General features: G+C 43.3%; 1 protein-coding gene across 1 annotated transcript; it reads right to left on the reverse strand.

Moving 5' to 3' along the window:
- Positions 1-75: 75 nt before the first annotated feature.
- On the reverse strand, positions 76-22,322 carry cax2 (cation/H+ exchanger protein 2). The gene is made up of 20 exons (XM_042323220.1): positions 22,167-22,322; positions 15,565-15,738; positions 15,306-15,412; positions 11,786-11,894; positions 11,490-11,606; positions 8,958-9,019; positions 8,417-8,581; positions 7,321-7,512; positions 6,981-7,080; positions 6,723-6,864; positions 4,895-5,078; positions 4,617-4,716; positions 4,292-4,416; positions 2,654-2,691; positions 2,397-2,509; positions 2,162-2,307; positions 1,821-1,915; positions 1,576-1,654; positions 1,088-1,196; positions 76-829 (listed from the first exon to the last, which is right to left on the reverse strand). The coding sequence occupies exons 1-20, from the start codon at positions 22,216-22,218 to the stop codon at positions 756-758; spliced, it is 2,283 nt and encodes a 760-aa protein (XP_042179154.1). The 5' UTR covers positions 22,219-22,322; the 3' UTR covers positions 76-755.
- Positions 22,323-22,875: the final 553 nt, after the last annotated feature.

The raw sequence follows: 22,875 nt of genomic DNA on the forward strand, positions 1-22,875 counted from the left end.
GACATTTTCAAATCCTTAAGGTCTTTCCGACTGATTTATCGTCAAATCAACTGTGGCTCGTTAAACACCCACACATTTGGCTATTAAATTTATTTATTCCTTTGCATTAAAATACTTTTAGCATTGACAAAATAAGTTTGACATCTTCTAAACACATTTTAAATGTACAAAAATACCTTCTTTACAGAGGCTGCTGTAAACACCCTAGGGTTTTTCAAACAAGTACAAAAATAAAAACAAACCTAAGACCGGGAGAGAGGTCCAGTGTAAAGTTTACCAAACTGTACACCGACTAATCATTGCTCTTTGACAGTTGAATGTTGTCCTCCAGTTTGCATAGCTTCTATTGAACATTCTCAGTGATGGTTTTAAAAGCAATAATATTAAACAGCAAGGTAGTACGGTACTAAGGTTTGGTTGGTGCGTAAATTCAGAGAAGTGGTTCTATGAAAATATGTAGATTCTGATTTGACAGAAACAGATGAGTGACTAAATGTAGCGTGGAACAGGAGGATTACAGTATATATGTTGTTAGCTGGAGTTGTGAGACTGCGGACACTACAGTGTTCAACACTGAAATGTTTCACCAACTGTTAGAATTGTTTTTGAACCGCAGTCCAGAGAAATGTCTAGATGTTCTCTAGCAGTCTGCACACAATATTCAATTCCATAAATAACTTAATTAAGTTAAAAAAAACATTAAATGCAACTTAGGCTGATATAAAAGGTAACAAGATGATGCTCAGATTAGTCCCTCAGCAGCCAGCTGGCGATGGAGCGAAGAAGTAGGATGCCAGGAGGATGAGGTAGACCACCACCAGAGCAGTGCCTGACCAGAGGAGAAAACTGTCCAATTAAACACTTAATCCACTAGAGGGCAGTTCTCTATCATGCTCAAATAATCAATATCCTACGATGACCGGCAACAGATGGACAAGGATCATTTCAACGTGTTAATTGATTACCCTAGCCTGTGTACAGTGTAGCTGACCGTTTCTGCATTGAACAACACAGGCTGATGCAGAAACAGTCAGGCATACAGGTTGGGATGGATCGCTCTGAGGCAAACCCTCCAGTCACGCCTTACCTTGGAAGTAGTCCGATTTGCCATCCATGAAGATGTAGTTGACGAGGACCACGCTGAAGATGCTGGCCCATAGATGCAGGTCACAGAATATTAGCACAAAGCCGACATCCTGTCATAACACAAACACACAGGAAATGACTTGTCTGTTTTTACCATCAATATATTTATTTTCTATAGTCTACCATGGTATAACTATGGTCTTTGGGTGAGTTGACAAATCAAATGAAAAAAACCATCTAAAAAAATCCATCCATGAAAATTTAAGCAAAGCCAATTCAGAAAGGGAATCCGAGTGCCCGCCTTAGCTGACATCAGCTGAGAGTGCACCAATTAGGTGCTACTTTAGTAACAATCACGCCTACCTTAGTTGGATCTCCATTTAATCTGACCAGTTTCTGCTCCTGCTACATGGTGTTTCCTTTCTCAACTGGACTTGTATTATTGATTAGTTATCTAGTGACAGGTACAGTCAAGGGGTAGTGTCTTACGTAGAAGGCGTTGAATAAAACAAGCAGGGGGATCTGGAGCATGCAGACCTGTACAGCGATGCAGCTGCCCACCTCCAGGCTGGGAAAAGCAACACAACAGAGGAGCAGTCAGTCACTCCCCATCAAACACTTGTTTCAGTCAGAGAATTCCTGCTAACCAACAGGTCACCATTGCAGTTTTTACCCCGTCAGATCATGTGGTTAGGAAAAACAACTGTTCATGACCTCTGTTAGTGAGGACCCACCTCAGACTGATGTTGTTCTGAAGGGCAAACTGGATCCCGTTGACAATCTCCGGGATCTCAGGTACCATGGCCAGCACGGTTACTCCTATGAAGTACTGATGAACAATGAGAGGGAGAGTGAGGGTTGAGAGGAGAGGGAGCTATAGGGAGATCATCATGATGACAAGACAACCGTGTGTGTGTGTGTGTGTGTGTGTGTGTGTGTGTGTGTGTGTGTGTGTGTGTGTGTGTGTGTGTGTGTGTGTGTGTGTGTGTGTGTGTGTGTGTGTGTGTGTGTGTGTGTGTGTGTGTGTGTGTGTGTGTGTGTGTGTGTGTGTGTGTGTGTGTGTGTGTGTGTGTACCTGTGAGATATTGGGCTGACTCAGTATTGGCTGGATGTGTTCAGTGGTGACGTCAGCGCAGGCTGACATCAGTAGAGTGGCTATGATGAGGATGGCCAGAGCTCTCCACCGAGACCAGTGGACAACTGCACCATGGTGGCCGGTCACTGCAGACACACAGTTATGGATGGCTGTTACTTATACAGTTTATAACTCTGTGTGTGTGTGTGTGTGTGTGTGTGTATTTTAACCTTACCATGTCCCTCGCCAACGTGAATGTCGTAGATGTGTGAGTGTGTCTTCAGTGTGAAGATTAAACCAATGATGTAAGCAACAGGCAGAAGGAAGGAGACCGTGTACACCAGTGGCCTGAGACACACACACAAATACACACACAAATAAAGATGAGTATCACAATTCTTTACAAAAGTATATATATTTTTAATATTCACTAAGATCATCAAGTTACAAAAAAAGTACTAATAATTTGGAGCAGAACCTCTCAACACTCACTGGATGTGGCTGTGGAACAAGGTGTAGTTGTTCTCACTCTGTTGGTAAGATGACAATATATCATCAGATGAAATACTTAGTGCCACACGACTGTCTGATACAGTACTATACAGAAGAGTGTTTCTGTTACTTTGCGAAATTACAGTTTGACTGTGTGTCTGTTGATGATTGAATGTTACAGTTTGACTGTGTGTCTGTTGATGATTGAACAGTACAGTTTGACTGTGTGTCTGTTGATGATTGAATGTTACAGTTTGACTGTGTGTCTGTTGATGATTGAATTACAGTTTGACTGTGTGTCTGTTGATGATTGAATGTTACAGTTTGACTGTGTGTCTGTTGATGATTGAATGTTACAGTTTGACTGTGTGTCTGTTGATGATTGAATGTTACAGTTTGACTGTGTGTCTGTTGATGATTGAACATTACAGTTTGACTGTGTGTCTGTTGATGATTGAATGTTACAGTTTGACTGTGTGTCTGTTGATGATTGAATGTTAGTTTGACTGTTTGTCTGTTGATGAATGAATGTTACAGTTTGACTGTGTGTCTGTTGATGATTGAATGTTACAGTTTGACTGTGTGTCTGTTGATGATTGAACGTTACAGTTTGACTGTGTCTGACTGACTGTGTCTGTTGATTTGTTACAGTTTGACTGTGTGTCTGTTGATGATTGAACGTTACAGTTTGACTGTGTGTCTGTTGATGATTGAATGTTACAGTTTGACTGTGTGTCTGTTGATGATTGAACATTACAGTTTGACTGTGTGTCTGTTGATGATTGAATGTTACAGTTTGACTGTGTGTCTGTTGATGATTGAATGTTACAGTTTGACGGTGTGTCTGTTGATGATTGAATGTTACAGTTTGACTGTGTGTCTGTTGATGAATGAATGTTACAGTTTGACTGTGTGTCTGTTGATTGAGCTGTTGATGATTGAATGTAACTGTTGATGATTGAATGTTACAGTTTGACTGTGTGTCTGTTGATGATTGAATGTTACAGTTTGACTGTGTGTCTGTTGATGATTGAATGTTACAGTTTGACTGTGTGTCTGTTGATGATTGAATGTTACAGTTTGACTGTGTGTCTGTTGATGATTGAATGTTACAGTTTGACTGTGTGTCTGTTGATGATTGAATTTTGAATTTGACTTTGTCTGTTGATGAGTTTGACTGTGTGTCTGTTGATGATTGAATGTTACAGTTTGACTGTGTGTCTGTTGATGAATGAATGTTACAGTTTGACTGTGTGTCTGTTGATGATTGAATGTTTTGACTGTGTGTCTGTTGATGATTGAATGTTACAGTTTGACTGTGTGTCTGTTGATGTTTGAATGTTACAGTTTGACTGTGTGTCTGTTGATGATTGAATGTTACAGTTTGACTGTGTGTCTGTTGATGATTGAATGTTACAGTTTGACTGTGTGTCTGTTGATGATTGAACGTAACAGTTTGACTGTGTGTCTGTTGATTTACAGTTTGACTGTGTGTCTGTTGATGATTGAATGTTACAGTTTGACTGTGTGTCTGTTGATGATTGAATGTTACAGTTTGACTGTGTGTCTGTTGATGATTGAATGTTACATTTTGACTATGTGTCGGTTGATGATTGAGCATGACTAAGCGTTACTGACCAGGTCGTAGTGACAGTTGCGGCAGGCGAAGGACCCGCTGGTGGTGTTGTCCCCTGTGGAATTGGTGCAGTTGTCACACACCAGGTTCCCATACGCCTTAGAGAACAGCGTGGGGGCAAACACACCTACAGAGACAGGATGAGGAGAGGGTAAGCCAGGGGAATACAACCTTTTTGAGGATATGTGGGTCTTGAGGGTCTTGGGTACGGGGTGAGAAAGGAGTTAGGGGTTAGAGGTGAGTTGTGGTTTAGAGTTGAAGGTCTTGGATACGGGGTGAGGAGTAATGACGAAGGGAGGAGTTGGTGGTGAAGAGGTCTGGACTCACCTCCCACAGAGATGAAGAGCAAGGCAGAACTGACCCCAGCTGAACGACTGTTAAACCTCTGCTCCCTGTGTCTCAGCCCTCCTATGATCATACAGATCCCCTAGAGAGGTAAGAAAGGGTGAGCAGGAATGGGTGGTTGGGGGAGGAGTAAGCAAAAAAGAGGAATAAGGAAAAAGAGACGTATTACATTTCAGTGTGTGTGTGTGTGTGTGTGTGTGTGTGTGTGTGTGTGTGTGTGTGTGTGTGTGTGTGTGTGTGTGTGTGTGTGAGAGACTCACAGGGATGAAGAGGATGCAGCCCAGCAGTGTGCCGGTGAGGGCAGATTTAACTATCTCCTGCAGACAGGCATTACCAGCGCGGTGACCCCTCAGCAGGGCCGTGATATAGAAGGTCATCTCTGTGATGGAGCCAAAGGTCGCATTCACCACCGCCCCCACCGCAAAGTTGCTCTGGGCAGAGATACTGCAGAAGGGATAAGGGGCATTGTTCATATGACTTTGTTGTGGCCAATTGTTTTTATTCAGCTTTAAAATAAAGGGTAATATGAGTATTCCTAGTCATGTTTGCTCCTCAAGTATACATGTACTGTATGCATGTTTGTTTATGGGAATATGTAGGGGAGAGTGGGGTAAGATGAGCCATTGTTTTTCATTCAGCATCAATCTGTCAAGGGAAATATAGTTTCCATTCTAACAAAGATATCTGTCAGGATGCTGTGTATCCCTGGAAATAAATCAGAATTCATGTACAGTCTTGAAAACATAGCTTGTCCAAAAAAAGTTGTCTCTTGGCACAATTTACCCCGGGTTTTGCTAGCTACACATTTCTGTACCGAATGAAATATTATTACTGCCTTTTTGAAACAATGTATATCCTCATTTCCCAAACACCATTAAACACAATCAAAATAGCTTTTTTGTCTTTGAATCATTTTAACCCAATGAGTCCCACTGTAACACCAGCGTGTTTTAGGCTTCTATCCCCTTTTAAACATAGTATGTATGCGCTACATACATACTTATGGGTTGTACCATTGGATCAATCAATTTCTTCTGTATCCATAGATACCGACCATTAATGGGGGCTGAGCAAGACCGGGCCCCGGTCTTTTTACAAAAACGTCTGTAGAGTGGATGGTTTGAGCTACAAAGCATTAAAAGCTAACCATGAAAAGCTGAGACTCTCACAAACAGGTAACATGTTTTGCTCACAAGAGTCGTTAGAAGGTGAGGGGTTCTTCTACATAGAAGATCACAGGAAATCCCAGGACACATATACTGTAATAAGCTCACATAGTTGCTGTCACAAACTCCACAGAGATGTCACGGACTAATTGTATATTCATTTCCAAGGGAGCAAACAATTGCTGTACTGACAGCACTCATTTGTCAATATAACTCACGAATGCAACTGTTTAATATCAAATTGTGTTGTGTTCTACTTGTAGTCCTGGTTGTCCTGAAAATACAATTGTAAAACACTTCACTGTGAGGATAAATATAAGAGCTGGACATGCAGCTGATTGAAAGTTAGATACATGAAAAGACCATTTTTGCTGGGGTCTCAGCTGACTGATATGGTTGTTAAGCATCTTTTAACACAGGCTTAACGCCTAATAAACACTTTGTATGTTTTTTAAACACTTTTAACACAGGCCCTGTTGTTACCTCATATCCCAGTGATAATGACTTGCATTACACCTGGGAAGAAAACTCTTACATTGGCTCAACTTACACCAAGGCAAACATTTTTACTATTAGCCCACACGGCTACAGGGATGTACTTTCATGCTAGGTTTAGGACCTCATATTGACGCTTAAGAGACCCCAAATGATGTATAGAACAATCTCTACTTTTGTTTATATACAAGCATCACGAAACCTCAACACAATAAATTCATTTGACTTGGTGAAAATCTGTTTCTTTTGGACACAACTGTTTACCACTTTTTCCACATGGTTTCTTCCTTCAGACTCCATGAAATGATGACTTCTTCCCAAATATTTGGTCAAATTGTTCATTTTGTGTATGGTTTCCAAGAAACAAGGGTGGCTCAACATACCCCACTCTCCCCTACAGTATTTGTGTGTGAGTGCGTGTGCTGACCTGGCGATGCCCATGCCGATGTAGTAGGACAGAGGAATGATGGAGCCGACTGCTGTGGCAAACTTGACCTCAGAGCTGGCAAACTGGTTTCCTTTATCTACATAGCCAATCACCAGGGACACTATCACCAGGGGAAGGAGGTCTGATGAAGGGACTAAGGAATTCAACATGTAAAATGTCAATCAAATGACGGGTCCAAAAACAACCCCGGCCTAGTCCTTTTGGCCCCAACACTATAGGCCTTGTGATAAAGGATACTGACAGCAAACACATTGATCCCATCCACAGTGTATTTGTAGTAATACCAGTTGACCGCGTGGTAGCAGCACAGCAGCGCTCGAGTTTCACAACCCTGTGGCTAGAAGTCATACAGGATATTACAGTTAGTAATAATACATGGCTTCTTTACTGAGACCTAATCCAGACAATCTTATTCATTTGATCAGCTGCTCACCAAGGCCTTAGATTTTCTAAAACAGGTGTGTTCCAGCAGGGTTGGAACAAAAGCCTGCATAGCCAGCTCCCAAGGAGGAGATCTGGCTATACCTGGCTTAAATGCTTAAATTATCAGCGCCCTGTCTGCCTGCCCTGCCCCTACCTTCCTCTTTGAGCAGGTGGAGACCGAGAGGTTCTCAGGGGGCATGAGGAGGATGGAGGCCAGGGTCCGGGCATTCATCTTGGCCACGGGAATGGTGAACACCAGCAGCCAGGAGATCAGGCAGGCCAGGGAGTGAACCACAGCCAGCAAAGGATAACCCAACAGCAGCCACACATACGTGCTCACACGGTGCTACATAGGATAGAGGAGACAGATAGAAGGTATACATCACACGGAGTGGCTGCAGATCCAACCTTTCTGGACCCCTCTTCACGACAGCTAAAGGTCTCGAAACTTCTGCGCATGACACTCTACTCTACACACAGTCTCTGCTCTACTCGTAGATAACAGGCTACTCATGGCGAATGGTGCTCATTTAATAAAGTTAGATCAAAGCTGAATCAATGTCTGCAGTATCCCATAATGATAGCATTCTACACAACAGAGCTGAATATAGTAGCATAGTATAAAGTTACTCTCAGACAAAAAGACACCACCCCAATCCTTATGAGATTTTAGGATGATTGTGCGAAGGGTCGAAATGTTCTCATGTGGCCAAAACTCAACAGCGCACGCCACCAGGCAAAATACGTGCTTTGTTTGAAACTAAACACAGGTAGGCTATGCTACTGTATACAGGTGCTGCGTGGACGTTTCACCAGTAAAACTTGAATAATTATCATTCACAATTGACAGTGGGAAATGTGAAGGGAAGCTGACCACAAAAAATGTGTGCGTCAAGAAAAAGTAAACAAACATGAAAGGTTAGCAGAAAGGTACTGCAAGTTCATTGACGACTACAAGAAGCGTTTGTCTCCGCAGTTATCTTTGCCAAAGGCTGCGCCACCAAGTACTAGCGCCGGCGTGCCAATACTATTGTCCATGCCATTTGTCTTTATTTTCTAAATCAAATGTGTAAACTTAAGTTCAGAAAAATAAAACTGGTTCTGCAATGTTGAAAATTCAAGGTGTGGTGATCAAAAGTTTGTTATATTGTATTTTAGTAGATATTGGGAATTATTTAAGAAAAGTGCATGGGTGTCAACATATTTGTCCTCAACTATACAAGCCCCCACATCACACATCAGACTCTTACCCAGTAGGGCTTGTGCTGCGGTGGCCCCTGTAGCAGGTCTGGGATGGGCTCTTCAGTGGGTGATGGCAGGAGGATGGGAGAAGTGTCCTCATTGTCCTCCACATCCTCTGGGATGGCCTCACAGTGGGGGAACCTACCACAGCACCTCTCTACGCCTCCTCCCAACTAGAAGGGGAACACAAGAGAGTTTAGCCCAGACACAACATTCATTCTCTTAGAGGACATTATCTGTCTGTCTGTCTAATCTTTGCCCTATAAGTCATCACATGTTCAACAATCTAGCTGTATTCTAGCTATTTTATATGCTTCGATAACATAGACCTTTAAGTCTACATGATTGTTGTGGACATTTGCCTTTAATGGCTTGTGGTGGGGAAAGGAAACAGGGACTTCTGCTACACAGCAACCACAGACAAACAGACAGGAAGTGAAGACAGGAGCTGAAACAGATGTGGTGTATCTTAACAGTTTTAACTGACTTCCTCTAAACTGATCTTTTCCAGTGGAAGCAACATGATGGACAAAACACATATTACTGTACCTCCTGTATGGACTTCCCAAATGGCCATAAGAAATACCAAGACAACTTCCAGCACATCTTCCCTAAAAGCAGAGAGAGCGAGAGAGACCCAATCATTTCTAAAGGAATCATATGTTAGGATGGCAGTATGTGATAAATCCACCCTCCACAAGATACAAAGGTTTCATCTCAGATTGGAGTCCACCAATTCAATTGATAATCGAAAATTGATTATCGAAAATAATGGCGCCGGAGGGGATGGCTGCCGTTTTATGATTCCCTAACCAATTGTGCTGTTGTGTGTGTTTTTTTGCGTTATTTGTAACTTATTTTGTACATAATGTTTCTGCCACTGTGTCTTATGACTGAAAAGAGCTTCTAGTTATCAGGACAGTGATTACTCTCCCAATACTGGAGGAATACTTTTTCTTTCATGAGTCGGACGGGAAGGATTTACTTCAGATGTACAATCATTGGATAATAAAATATACGAGCTATGAGCACCTACATCCTACCAACGGAACATAAAAAACTGTAATATCTTATGATTCACCAAGTTGTGGCTGAACGACGACATGAATAACATTCAGCTGGCGGGTTGTAAGCATTTTCGGCAGGATAGAACAATGGCCTCTGGTAAGACAAGGGGTGGGGGTCTGTGTATTTGGAAACAACAGCTGGTGAATGAAATCTAAGGCTACAAAGGGAAGCACAGCCGTGAGCTGCCCAGTGACACGAGCCGACCAGACAAACTAAATTACTTAGAGGAAAATAACACTGAAACATGTATGAGGGCATCAGCTGTTCTGGACGACTGTGTGATCACACTCTCCGATGTGAGTAAGACCTTTAAACAGGTCAACATTCACAAGGCCGCAGGGACAGATGGATTACCAGGACGTGTACTCCGAGCATGTGCTGACCAGCTGGCAAGTGTCTTCACTGACATTTTACACCTAATACCAACATACCAACATGTTTCAAGCAGACTCCCATAGTGCCTGTACCCAAGAACACTAAGGTAACCTGCCTAAATGACTACCAACCCGTAGCACTCACGTATGTAGCCATGACGTGCTTTGAACGGCTGGCCATGGCTCACAACAACACCATTATCCCAGAAACCCACTCTAATTTGCATACCGCCCTAACAGATACATAGATGATGCAATTTCTATTGCACTCAACACTGCCCTTTCCCACATGGACAAAAGAAACACCTATGTGAGAATGCTATTCATTGAACGTTGAGCCGTAGTCAACACCATAGTGCCCTCAAAGCTCATCACTAAGCTAAGGACCCTGGGACTAAACACCTCCCTATGCAACTGGATCCTGGACTTCCTGACTGCCCCCCCCCAGGTGGTAAGGGTAGGTAACAACACATCCGCCACGCTGACCCTCAACATGGGGGCCGCTGAAGGGTGTGTACTCAGTCCCCTCCTGTACTTCCATGACTGCATGGCCAGGCACGACTCCAACACCATCATCAAGTTTGCCGATGACACAACAGTGGTAGGCCTGATCACCGACAATGATGAGACAGCTTACAGGGAGGAGGTCAGAGACCTGGCCGTGTGCTACCAGGACAACAACCTCTCCCTCAACGTGATCAAGACAAAGGAGATGATTGTGGACTACAGGAAAAGGAGGACTGAGCATGCCCCCATTCTCATCGAAGGGGCTGTAGTGGTGCAGGTTGAGAGCTTCAAATTCTTTGGTGTCCACATTACCAACAAACAATCATGGTCCAAACACACTAAGACAGTCGTGAATAGGGCACGACAAAGCCTATTCTCCCTCAGCAGACTGAAAAGATTTGGCATGGGTCTTTAGATCCTCAAAAGGTTCTACAGCTGCACCATTGAGAGCATCCTGACTGGTTGCATCACTGCCTGGTATGGCAACTGCTCAGCCATCCACGGCAAGGCACGACAGAGGGTAGTGCGTACGAACGACCCAGTACATCACCGGGGGCAAGCTTCCTGCCATCCAAGACCTCTATACCAGGCGGTATCAGAGGAAGGCCCTAAAAATGGTCAACAACTCCAGTCACCCTAATCATAGACTGTTGTCTCTGCTACCGCACGGCAAGCGGTACCGGAGCTCCAAGTCTAGGTCCAAGAGGCTTATTAACAGCTTCTACCCCCAAGCCATAAGACTCCTGAACAGCTAATCAAAGGGCTACGCTGCTGCTACTCTCTGTTTATTATCTAGGCATAGTCATTTTTAACTCTACCTACATGTACATATTACCTCAATTACCTCGACTAGCCGGTGCCCCTCCACATTGACTCTGTACCCATACCCCCTGTATATAGCCTCGCTGTTGTCATTTTACTACTGCTGTTTAATTATTTGTTACTTTTATTTTCTATTTTTTGAACTTATCTATTTTTTCTTAAAACTTCTTAAAACATTGTTGGTTAAGGTCTTGTAAGTAAGCCTTTCACTGTAAGGTCTACACCTGTTGTATTCGGTGCATGTGACAAATCAAATTTGATAACACAGTACTGCCAAAGGATAGACAGTACTGCCAATGGAGATCCATACCATATGGTACTCCAATGATGGTGATGAACATCAGTATGCTGACCAGGAGGTAGGCCAGAGACACCCACCAGCCAAACAACAACACATACACCACATTTCCACAGGTGATCAGATGACCTAACATCAGAGACACAGACAGAGAGAAATTAGTGATGACGCCATGTAGCCCTATTCACAGCAAGCCATGATTGAGGACTTCGGGGTTTGTACTGAGTATCACAGTGACATCTGTAGAGTTGACTACTTTTCCTCCTTACAAGCACAAATACACAAAAAAAACACACACAAACACTCACCTGTGTGTGGTTTGATGACGTTGAGCTCTGAATAGAGCTCCTTGACCACATCCGACCTGTCCTCAAAGGGACGCTCCGTCACATGACTCTTCCACTTCCTAAATCCAAACTAAAACACACGCACACACACAGCGAGAGAGTAAATGTGCATACATGATTTAGACAGTTCATTTGAACCTGTACTGTACAAAACATACTTCCTAACTTCAGATTTAGTGAATATTTGTTTTCATTTCAACAACTCTACTTGTGATGTGCTAGACACCCTGCGTACAGTGGCAAATCAGCAGTTAAAACAATGACAAAGCCTTCTCCCCACCACTATTTCAGTAAAAACAATGACAAAGCCTTCTCCCCACCACTATTTCAGTAAAAACAATGACAAAGCCTTCTCCCCACCACTATTTCAGTAAAAACAATGACAATGACAAAGCCTTCTCCCCACCACTATTTCAGTAAAAACAATGACAAAGCCTTCTCCCCACCACTATTTCAGTAAAAACAATGACAAAGCCTTTTCCCCACCACTATTTCAGTAAAAACAATGACAAAGCCTTCTCCCCACCACTATTTCAGTAAAAACAATGACAAAGCCTTCTCCCCACCACTATTTCAGTAAAAACAATGACAAAGCCTTCTCCCCACCACTATTTCAGTAAAAACAATGACAAAGCCTTCTCCCCACCACTATTTCAGTAAAAACAATGACAAAGCCTTCTCCCCACCACTATTTCAGTTAAAACAATGACAAAGCCTTCTCCCCACCACTATTTCAGTTAAAACAATGACAAAGCCTTCTCCCCACCACTATTTCAGTAAAAACAATGACAAAGCCTTCTCCCCACCACTATTTCAGTGAAAAGCGGGGGATAAGGCTGGAGAAATGTAACAACTCTCAAATTCAACGACAGAGCTATGGATGCAAGGAATGACCATTATATCAAAATGATAGTTTTAACCATGTTAACATTTTACTGCAGTGGGCTAAATCAGGGTCACAGAGTGTTTCGTGGTAGTCTTAAACAAATCTACTTTGAAACAAACGTATACGCCTCACACACATGGTCATGGGCTTAAAAAAGACACCTGTACCATGTCAGATATAGAGTTTAAATTAGTTTAAATGTTGAGTTTGCGTCCCAATATTGCGTCCCAATATTACACTTTATATACAGTGCCTTCGGGAAAGTATTCAGACCCCTTAACGTTTTTCACATTTTGTTATGTTACAGACTTATTCTAAAATGGATTAAATAGTTTTTTCCTCCATCAATCTACACCAAGCTGCACCAAATCTGCACCAAATTCTTTAAAACTAAAAAATTAACAAAAAAATGAACTTCCTTGTCCCATCGCGCTCTAGCAACTCCTGTGGCAAGCCGGGCACATGCACATGGTCGCCAGCTGTATGGTGTTTCCTCCAACACATTGGTGTGGCTGGCTTCTGCGTTAAGCAAGCAGTGTATCAAGAAGCAGTGCGGCTTGGCAGGGTCGTGTTTCAGAGAACGCATGGCTCTCGACCGTACGAGAGTTGCAGCGATGGGACAAGACTGTAACTACCAATTAGATATCATAAAATTGGGGAGAAAAAGGAGAAAAACATAAATAAAAATAAACAACAAAAAAATCCTTAATTATTACATTTACATAAGTATTCAGACCCTTTACTAAGTACTTTGTTGAAGCACCTTTGGCAGCGATTACAGCCTCGAGTCTTCTTGGGTATGACGCTACAAGCTTGGCACACCTGTATTTGGGGAGTTTCTCCCATTCTTCTCTGCAGATCCTCTCAAGCTCTGTCAGGTTGGATGGGGAGCGTCGCTGTGCTGCTATTTTCAGGGCTCTGGATGGGCCTGGCAAGGACATTTAGTCCTGAAGCAACTCCTGCGTTTTCCTAGCTATGTGCTTAGGGTTGTTGTCTTTTTGGAAGATAAAGTTCACCCCAGTCTGAGGTCATGAGCAGGTTTTTATCAAGGATCTTTCGGTACTTTGCTCCGTTCATCTTTCCCTCGATCCTGACTAGTCTCCCAGTCCATGCCTGTGAAAAACATCCCCACATTATGATGCTGCCACCACCATGCTTCGCCATTTGGATGGTGCCAGGTTTCCTCCAGACGTGACGCTTGGCATTCAGGCTAAAGAGTTCAAGCTTGGTTTCATCAGACCAGAGAATCTTGTTTCTCATGGTATGAGAGTCTTTAGGTGCCTTCTGGCAAATTCCAAGCGGGCTGTCATGTGCCTTTTACTGAGCGGTGGCTTCTGTCTGGCCACTCTATCATAAAGGCCTGATTGGTGGAGTGCTGCAGAGATGGTTGTCCTTCTGGAAGGTCCTCCCATCTCCACAGAGGAACTCCGGAGGCTCAGTCAGAGTGACCACCGGGTTCTTGGTCACCTCCCTGACCAAGGCCCTTCTTCCCCAAGATTGCTCACTTTGGCCCGGAGGCCAGTTCTAGGAAGAGTGTTGGTGGTTCCAAACTTCTCCCATTTAAGAATGATGGAGGCCACTGTGTTTTTGGTGCCCTTCAATGCTGCAGACATTTTTGGTACCCTTCCCCAGATCTGTGCCTCGACACAATCCTGTCTCGGAGCTCTACGGACAATTCCTTTGACCTCATGGCTTGGTTTTTGCTCTGACATGCACTGTCAACTGTGAGACCTTATATAGACAGGTGTGTGCCTTTCCAAATCATGTCCAATCAATTGAATTTACCACAGGTGGACTCCTTACAAGTTGTAGAAACATCTCAAGGATGATCAATGGAAACAGGATGCACTTGAGCTCAATTTCAAGTCTCATTAACAAAGGGTCTGAAATCTTATGTAAGTAAGGTATTTCATTTTTTCAAACTCCATTTTAGAATAAGGCTGTAACGTAATAAAACGTGGAAAAAGTCAAGGGGTCTGAATACTTTCCGAATGCACCGTATATGAATGCAGCTGCCACTGTATTGAAGCCAATGGACACAGTTTATTATTGTGCACTATGCTTTATTACCGGTGACAGGTTCAGTACACTGCATTCTGTATGCATTTTCTTAAGTCTTGTAGATCAATGCACTGCTCTATTTTAGTTTTAAGCCCTTGTGCAAACTTCTGCCATGCCTTACATCACTGTTAAATTACAGACATACGAGTCACCAGACCGGATCACAGGGATGGCCAACTCTGGAGATCCTTTTGGTCAGCATTGAGTTAGGTAGATCTGCGTTTAGTTCATTTTGCACCTTGTGGAATGATCTCTAGAATTCTACAAAGTTGGATGTTTTGGTGTCGCTTGGACATTTCAGACAATTGGTTGATTACTTTTTGACTGAGGAATGTGTTTGTTTTTCAGGATCGTGTTTTGTTAGTGACTTTTCTTAAATTCCTTGTAAAAAATTGTATGTTTTTATTGTGTTGAAATTGTAAGTATTGTGAATTTGTATGATTGTGTGCAGGGCTGCAACCCTGGGATGGATCAAAATCTTTCATTCATCTGCAATGTTGTTGATTCTGCTTCATATACTATACTGTACTATACCCTGTAGTTGTTGGCTAGTTTGTTGGCCTCCACTTCGTTCTCTGCTCTGATAGTGGTCTTGTTGGTGGTGTCCTCCCATACATCCTCAGAGGCATGGGCGCTGAGTCCTGAAGGGTGAGATGTATTCAATCATGTTACAATCGAACTCTATTGAGGTTAATAATAACAACCAAAAGTTCATCTCTGGCCCGGTTCCATTTCAACCCTTAGCGCCCTCTCTTCTCCTAGTGCTATAGTACCAAAATGTGACTGGACTCACGTGTGTGTGTGGACGGACATTTTGGCGTGTAGACACCTGGTCCGGGGAGGAGGGAGGGGGAAAGCGAGGGGGTGCAGGTATCCCTCAGCTCGGAGTGCAGGCTGGCCACACACAGCCGATCACACATTGGCCCGTGGAGGTGCCCCCCCCGGTGATCTTGGTCCCATGGAGAATCTGCAGGGAGTGGACGAGGGGAGGAGATGTAGCAATGGCACAAGAGGTTCTGGCCATGACCCAAAGTGTTTGGTAAATACTGGTCTAGCGTGTGGTGTTCTGGTGGAACTTGAGAGACATGTTAAGACCGTAGGTCAGAGACAATGACCCTGTACTTCATGTCTGGAAGAGGAGGAGAGGCATGACAGACATACACAGCCAGACAGACATACACAGTCAGACAGATGGGCACAGACAGACATAAGCTGGGCTTGTTCACGGAGACAAAACTCTGCCTGAAACAAGACAGGCGTGCCTGCCTGGTCGGTTATTTTCAGAATGTGCTTGATGGTGGCAAATAAACTTTATGACCCAATACATTACACTATTTATTTAACCTTTATTCATCCAGGTAAGCAGTCATGCAATGCACTTAGGCCAAAGTGTGATCTAATGTTCCCCTGACTTGTTTTTCTGTACCAAGGCTTCTCATAGTCACAGTAGGCCTGCAGTAACACCTGCTAAACTGTGTACATGACCAATAACCTTTGATTTGAGTAAAATACAGAAGGATTAGTATCACTTCCCTTTACCAGTATAAATACAAACTATGTTCTTGAACTTCCCCATCTTTCTGCCTAAATGTCTTCAATGTCCCTTAAGGTCATACAGTTTCAACTGCATGTTATAAACATTTAATGATTCCTGTAACCAGACGAGGTAGACGGACGTTATCCAATGTTGATACTAGCAGGCCGCCAGCCACAAACAGGGGCAGTTCCTGTCCTTAACACTGAAAGATCAAACTTGTGAGACGTGTCTTACTGGTAATCGGTTCTTACAGCACCCACTACCATTCAGTGACATTATTTGTCCATGGGGAAAAAGAGCTACTTCGTAAACACAGCACTGCCTGTTAGACTAAAATGAGTAGTAACCCTGAATAAAACCTAACCACACACTGACCAAAAAGAATTTAGTTGGCATTTACGCATGTCCACATTTCCAGTAAAACATAATCAAAACCCATTTATTTCACTTACTTGCTGTGCTGTTTCATTGTTCATTTGTTCAGTCTCAACTAGGATTTCATCATACATGTCAAGCAGTGAAGTTTCAGCTGTCTGTGGCCTCTCTTCCTCGGTGTGCACTGTCACTGTGTCCGTTTCCCTCTTGTCCAGCTGTGTCTGTTACATTTCACGTAAACCCTGTTTCTTGTCTGCATCGAAGTAGCGGGTCTTGTACCTAGCATCGAGCAAGGTGGCGACACAGTAAAGTGGCTCAGAGAGAATGCCACCAAATCACTTGTTCACAGCCTCTTGTAGAGTACTTTTGTACGTTTTAACCCCATGGTCTGTCGGCAGTTTTGTTGAGCAGGCGTTTCAATGCCATGACCGAGGGTATCACGTCTGCTGCAGACACAGTTGATGAGCTTATTTCTCAGGTCAGTTGTTCGAATGGAGCTGGGAATGTTCATGTTTCCATGTTTCAAACATGTTCTCAAATGCCATTGAAATGGAAGCAGCGGTATGAGAAACGGCACATTCTTGAGCATGCAATACGGCTTTCCTCAATACGAAATCCTCATCGACCCCCTGCTGTCACACTCATAATGCTCATAGGGCTGACATCGCTGGTCCAAATGTCAGTCATGAAGCTAATAGCAGTGACGCCCATAGCAAGTAGCTCATGGATGTGTGTTTCAACAATACTGTGTAACTCCGGTTGGGCAACACCTGAAAAATTGTGCCTACTTGGTAGTGTGTACCGAGGCTCGAGGTGCTCGGCCAGTCGGCGAAAGCCAACATCATCCACAACAGAGAATGGTTGATTGTCAAGGGCAATGAATTTCATTATCTTGGCGTTAATGGATTTTGCCCGAGTTGTCTCGCTGAAATATTCTTACTCTTTCAAATGACTGCTCGACTTCAACTTGTTTAGTTCTTGGAAGTGTGCGCTTAGTATTTTTATGTTTTTGTTCTGTGTAGAGCTGTATTTTTTGTGGCGTGGTTACGTCATCTACCTACGTTATATAGGTCTGCACGTCATCTACCTACGTTATATAGGTATGCACGTCATCTACCTACGTTATATAGGTATGCACGTCATCTACCTACGTTATATAGGTATGCACGTCATCTACCTACGTTATATAGGTATGCATCTACCTACGTTATATAAGTCTGCATCATCTACCTACGTTATATAGGTCTGCACGTCATCTACCTACGTTATATATGGTCTCTACCTACGTTATATAGGTATGCACGTCACGTCATCTACCTCCTACGTTATATAGGTATGCACGTCATCTACCTACGTTATATAGGTATGCACGTCATCTACCTACGTTATATAGGTATGCACGTCATCTACCTACGTTATATAGGTATGCACGTCATCTACCTACGTTATATAGGTATGCACGTCATCTACCTAAGTTATATAGGTATGCACGTCATCTACCTACGTTATATAGGTATGCACGTCATCTAACTACGTTATATACGTATGCACGTCATCTAACTACGTTATATACGTATGCACGTCATCTACCTACGTTATATAGGTATGCACGTCATCTACCTACGTTATATAGGTATGCACGTCATCTACCTACGTTATATAGGTATGCACGTCAGTTTGACATCGGTTTTGCACATCGGAGTTAAACTAGACATCAATCCGATGCTGATGTTGGCATTTTTAGCTAATATCTGTCAATTCAGATATGCTTACCGATATATCTTGCATCCCTAGTGCGTAGTGTGTAAAAATCTTCTGTCCTCGGTTGCAACACTCACTGCCGGGTTTCAAACTGCCCCTGGAAGCAATGTCAGCACAATAACTGTTTGTCAGGAGAATCGTGAAATGGGTTTCCATGGCTGAGCAGCTGCACATGGCTGGAGTGGTATAAACTCTGGAGCAGTGGAAATGCATTCTCTGGAGTGATGAATCCCGCGTCACCATCTGGCAGTCCGACGGATGCCAGGAGAACTATACCTACCCCAATGCATAGTGCCAACTGTAAAAGTTTGGTGGAGGAGGAATAACGGTCTGGGGCTGTTTTTCATGGTTCGGGCTAGGCCCCTTAGTTCCAGTGAAGGGAAATCTTAACACTACAGCATACAATAACACTGCCCTTTCCCACCTTGACAAAAGGAACATCTACGTGAGAATGCAGCTCATTGACTACAGCTCAAGCGTTCAACACCATAGTTCCCACAAAGCTCACCACTAAGCTAAGGACCCTGGGACTAAACACCTCCCTCTGCAACTGGATCCTGGACTTCCTGACGGGCCGCCTCCAGGTGTTAAGGGCAGGCAACAACACGTCTTCTACGCTGATCCTCAACACTGGGGCCCATCAGGGGTGTGTTCTTAGTCCTCTCCTGTACTCTCTGTTCACCCACGACAGTGTGGCCAAACACGACTCCATCACCATCATTAAGTTTGCTGGCAACACAACAACAGTAGGCCTGAGAGGGAGGAGAGGAGGTTAGAGACCTGGCAGTGTGGTGCCAGGACAACAACCTCTCTCTCAATGTGAGGAAGACTAAGGAGCTGATCGTGGACTACAGGAAAAGGCGGTCCGAACAGGCCCCAATTAACATCGACGGGGCTGTAGTGGAGTGGGTCGAGAGTTTCAAGTTCCTTGGTGTACACATCACCAACAAAGTATCATGGTACAAACACACCAAGACAGTCATGAAGAGCGTACGACAACACCTTTTCCCGCTCAGGAGACTGAAAAGACTTGGCATGGGTCCCCAGTTCCTCAAAAGGTTCTACAGCTGCACCATCGAGAGCATCTTGACCAGTTGCATCACTGCCTGGTATGGGGAGGCAGGTAGCCTTTTATTTGCTTTTTATTATCTATGCATAGTTACTTCACCCCTACTTACATGTACAAATTACCTTAACTAACCCGCACATTAATTCGGTACCAGTACCCCCTGTATATACCTAGTCACTCGGGGGGCTCCCGAGTGGCGCATCTCAGTGCTAGAGGCGTCACTCACTACAGACACCCAGGCTGAATCACAACCAGCCGTGATTGGGAGTTTCATAGGGCGGCGCACAATTGGCCCAGCGTCGTCCGGGTTTGGCCGGGGTAGGCCGTTATTATAAATAAGAATTTGTTCATAACTGACTTGCCTAGTTAAAAAAAAAAATATATATATATATATATATATATATATATATATACCTGTTATTTTATTGTGTTACTTTTTATATTTGGTAAATATTTTCTTAATTCTTTCTTGAACTGCATTGTTGGTTAAGGGCTTGTAAGTAAGCATTTCACGGTAAGCTCTACACATTTTGTATTCGGCGCATGTGACAAATAAAGTTGGATTTGATTCTAGACAATTCTGTGCTTCCAACCTTGTGGCAAGAATATGGGGAAGGCACTTTCCTGTTTCAGCATGACAATGCCCTCATGCACAAAGGTCCACGAGGTCCATACAGAAATGGTTTGTCGAGATCGGTGTGGAAGAACTTGACTGGCCTGCACAAAGCCCTGACCTCAACCCCATCTAACACCTTTGGGATGAATTGGAACGCAGACTGTGAGTCAGCCCTAATCTCCCAAGATTAATGCTCTTGTGGCTGAATGGAAGCAAATTCTCGCAGCAGTATTCCAACATCTAGTGGAAAGCCTTCTCAGAAGAGTGGAGGCTGTTATAGCAGCAAAAAGGGGACCAACTCCATATTTATGCCCATGCTTTGGGAATGAGATGTTCGACGAGCAGGTGTCCACATACATTTGGTCATGAAGTGTATGTATCCAACGGACTCATCCTACAAAGTAGGCTATGTCTTTGATCGGATACTTTCAAAATGCATCCTTCTGTCCTCCCTTCCTCCAATCACTGATATGACCACATAACTAGAATGAGATTCTATTCCTATGGATATGACTGGGGATGATTGGGTAAAAGGTCAAAATTGGGTTTGAGGAAAAGCAAAAAGTCCACAATGTTATCACCTATCTAGTTAAGTAAAAAAAATTAAAACTGTATTATAGCTCAATCCAAAGGGGAGCAGCATAATGAATCCTAAAATTCTGAGCAGGACATTTGACACAAGGGAAAAAATCCTGCGTAACAGGTGTGCGAGCATATGTTGGTGACGGTGTTATAATACTACTGTTTTGTCGGGACTGATGGTCTGTTTATGTTTTTATGGTTGTCGTTATACGGAGTAGGCCTACAGCTCTATCTAGTTGTCCTATCAGGGACAACAGTTGGTGACAACTAGAATTTTAAATCTAACCCTTTTCCTAACCTTAACCTAATTCTCCTAACTTGCCATGTTAATTCTCCTAACTTGCTGCGTTGTTAGTTCTACTAATTTGCTATGTTAACTCCCCTAACCTGCTATGTTAGTTCTAACCAGCTATGTAAACAAACCATCAGTCCCTACAAACCATCTGTATCACCACACCTGTTGCTAGCCCAAAGGCCGGCAGATGGTGATATTGAGTCATTTCCATTTTACAGTCTACATTGTATGCAGCAGGCAATAAACCCGTATCCCAGTGGACCGGTTCTTCCTCCATTCGGTATGCAATTGCATCGATTTCCACCTTAACTATATTTAATGGCAAGAAGGCTGGCGAAAAAACGGGGGGAAAAATGCATACTTTCTTTATGAAACACGATGTTCCACCACCATGCTAACTAAAGTGGCTAATGCCTGCAAACACTAAACCCAGATGTTGCATATCCCATGCCCGCCATCTGTTTGCCGCCATCTGTTGTTTCTGTTGCTAGTTGAACGAAGGACGCGACATCAGGAAGTATCATTAGCATGGGGTTGGAAATGGTGTTTCGTAAAGAAAGTATGCATATTTTCAACAACAACAAAAATACCTTCTCTCCATTAAATCTAGTTCAGCCATAATGGAGAACGTTGTAGGTAGGAACCGGTCCAAGGGGGATACCAGTGTATTGCTGGCTGCATTCAACGCCTTTTGATGGTAAAATTAAACCAGTTCAATATCGCCATCTGCCGTTTTTGGCCTAACCTGTAGTGTATTCCGTGTGATCATACGTCACAGGTTTATTCTCAGATTTTGATTTAAGTGACCACGAGAATAATGTATTTATTCAGTAGTAACACAGTCATTATCAAAAAAGGATAGGCAATGCACCTGTCTTTTCCCTTTGTTCAATTTCTTGAAATTACACTGTAGCCTAATGTGCTTGTATTAACATGTAGGTATTATTTCGCGATTACACTGTAGCCTAATGTGCTTGTATTAACATGTAGGTATTATTTCGCGGTAGGATTATTTATTATATGACAGATTTTTTTTAAAGCACATCGACGATACGAAGTATATGGCTGGTGTGTTAGTTTACATAGCCTAAAAAAAAGTTTAGCATCGCACAACACTAACGTTAGCTACATCAGTAATAGGCTATTTAGCTCGGCCTCACCTTGACTGTCGATGGTTGATCTCCGCCGTCGACTCTCTGTGTCTGTTGACATGTGTGGGCTGGAGAGAGACAAATCAGTATCTCAGTCAGTTATAGTAATGGGTTCCATCACGCGCTTCTTGCTCAACCTTGTCGTGTGACGGCAGAGGGTTCTGCGCTCACGGATTAGGCAACATGGAATTATGGGTAGCGTAGTGATTACTGCACTATATGGGCTGTGTTGTAGGCTAGGCATGTAGACCTTTACTGGGAAGGTTTTCCTATTCATTTCCCATTCCTCGTAATACAGTTTGAGTGGGCATATGCCTACCTATCTCTTGGTCGCTCGTCGGGCTTTCATGCGCATCCTTTACACATTTACAAAGGAAGACGTGCAGCAATCTCCACTCATCTGTGAATACTGAACTGGAAAGGAGCATCGCAAGATCATAGAGAGAAAGCGTTTGTGTGTAAGTGTGTGCGTGCGTGCTCTCAGTGTCCGCAAACTTCTCAAAACCTTTCACCAGAAGAAGTCTCAAAGACAGCATATGCTTGCATTTGACAGCCAGTGAGAGGCCTTGTACCCATTCGTTTAGTCATGGTGTGGTGTCTGTCTGGCACTGTGAGACAAGTGAGATGCACAATAACCACCTATATTTGATATGTACACTACATGGGATTTTGATTCTGACCCATTTACAGTGCATTCAGAAAGTATTCACACCCCTTT

This window comes from Oncorhynchus tshawytscha, linkage group LG06 (assembly GCF_018296145.1).
Source record: "Oncorhynchus tshawytscha isolate Ot180627B linkage group LG06, Otsh_v2.0, whole genome shotgun sequence".
In the NCBI taxonomy this organism is placed as follows: Eukaryota; Metazoa; Chordata; class Actinopteri; order Salmoniformes; family Salmonidae; genus Oncorhynchus; species Oncorhynchus tshawytscha.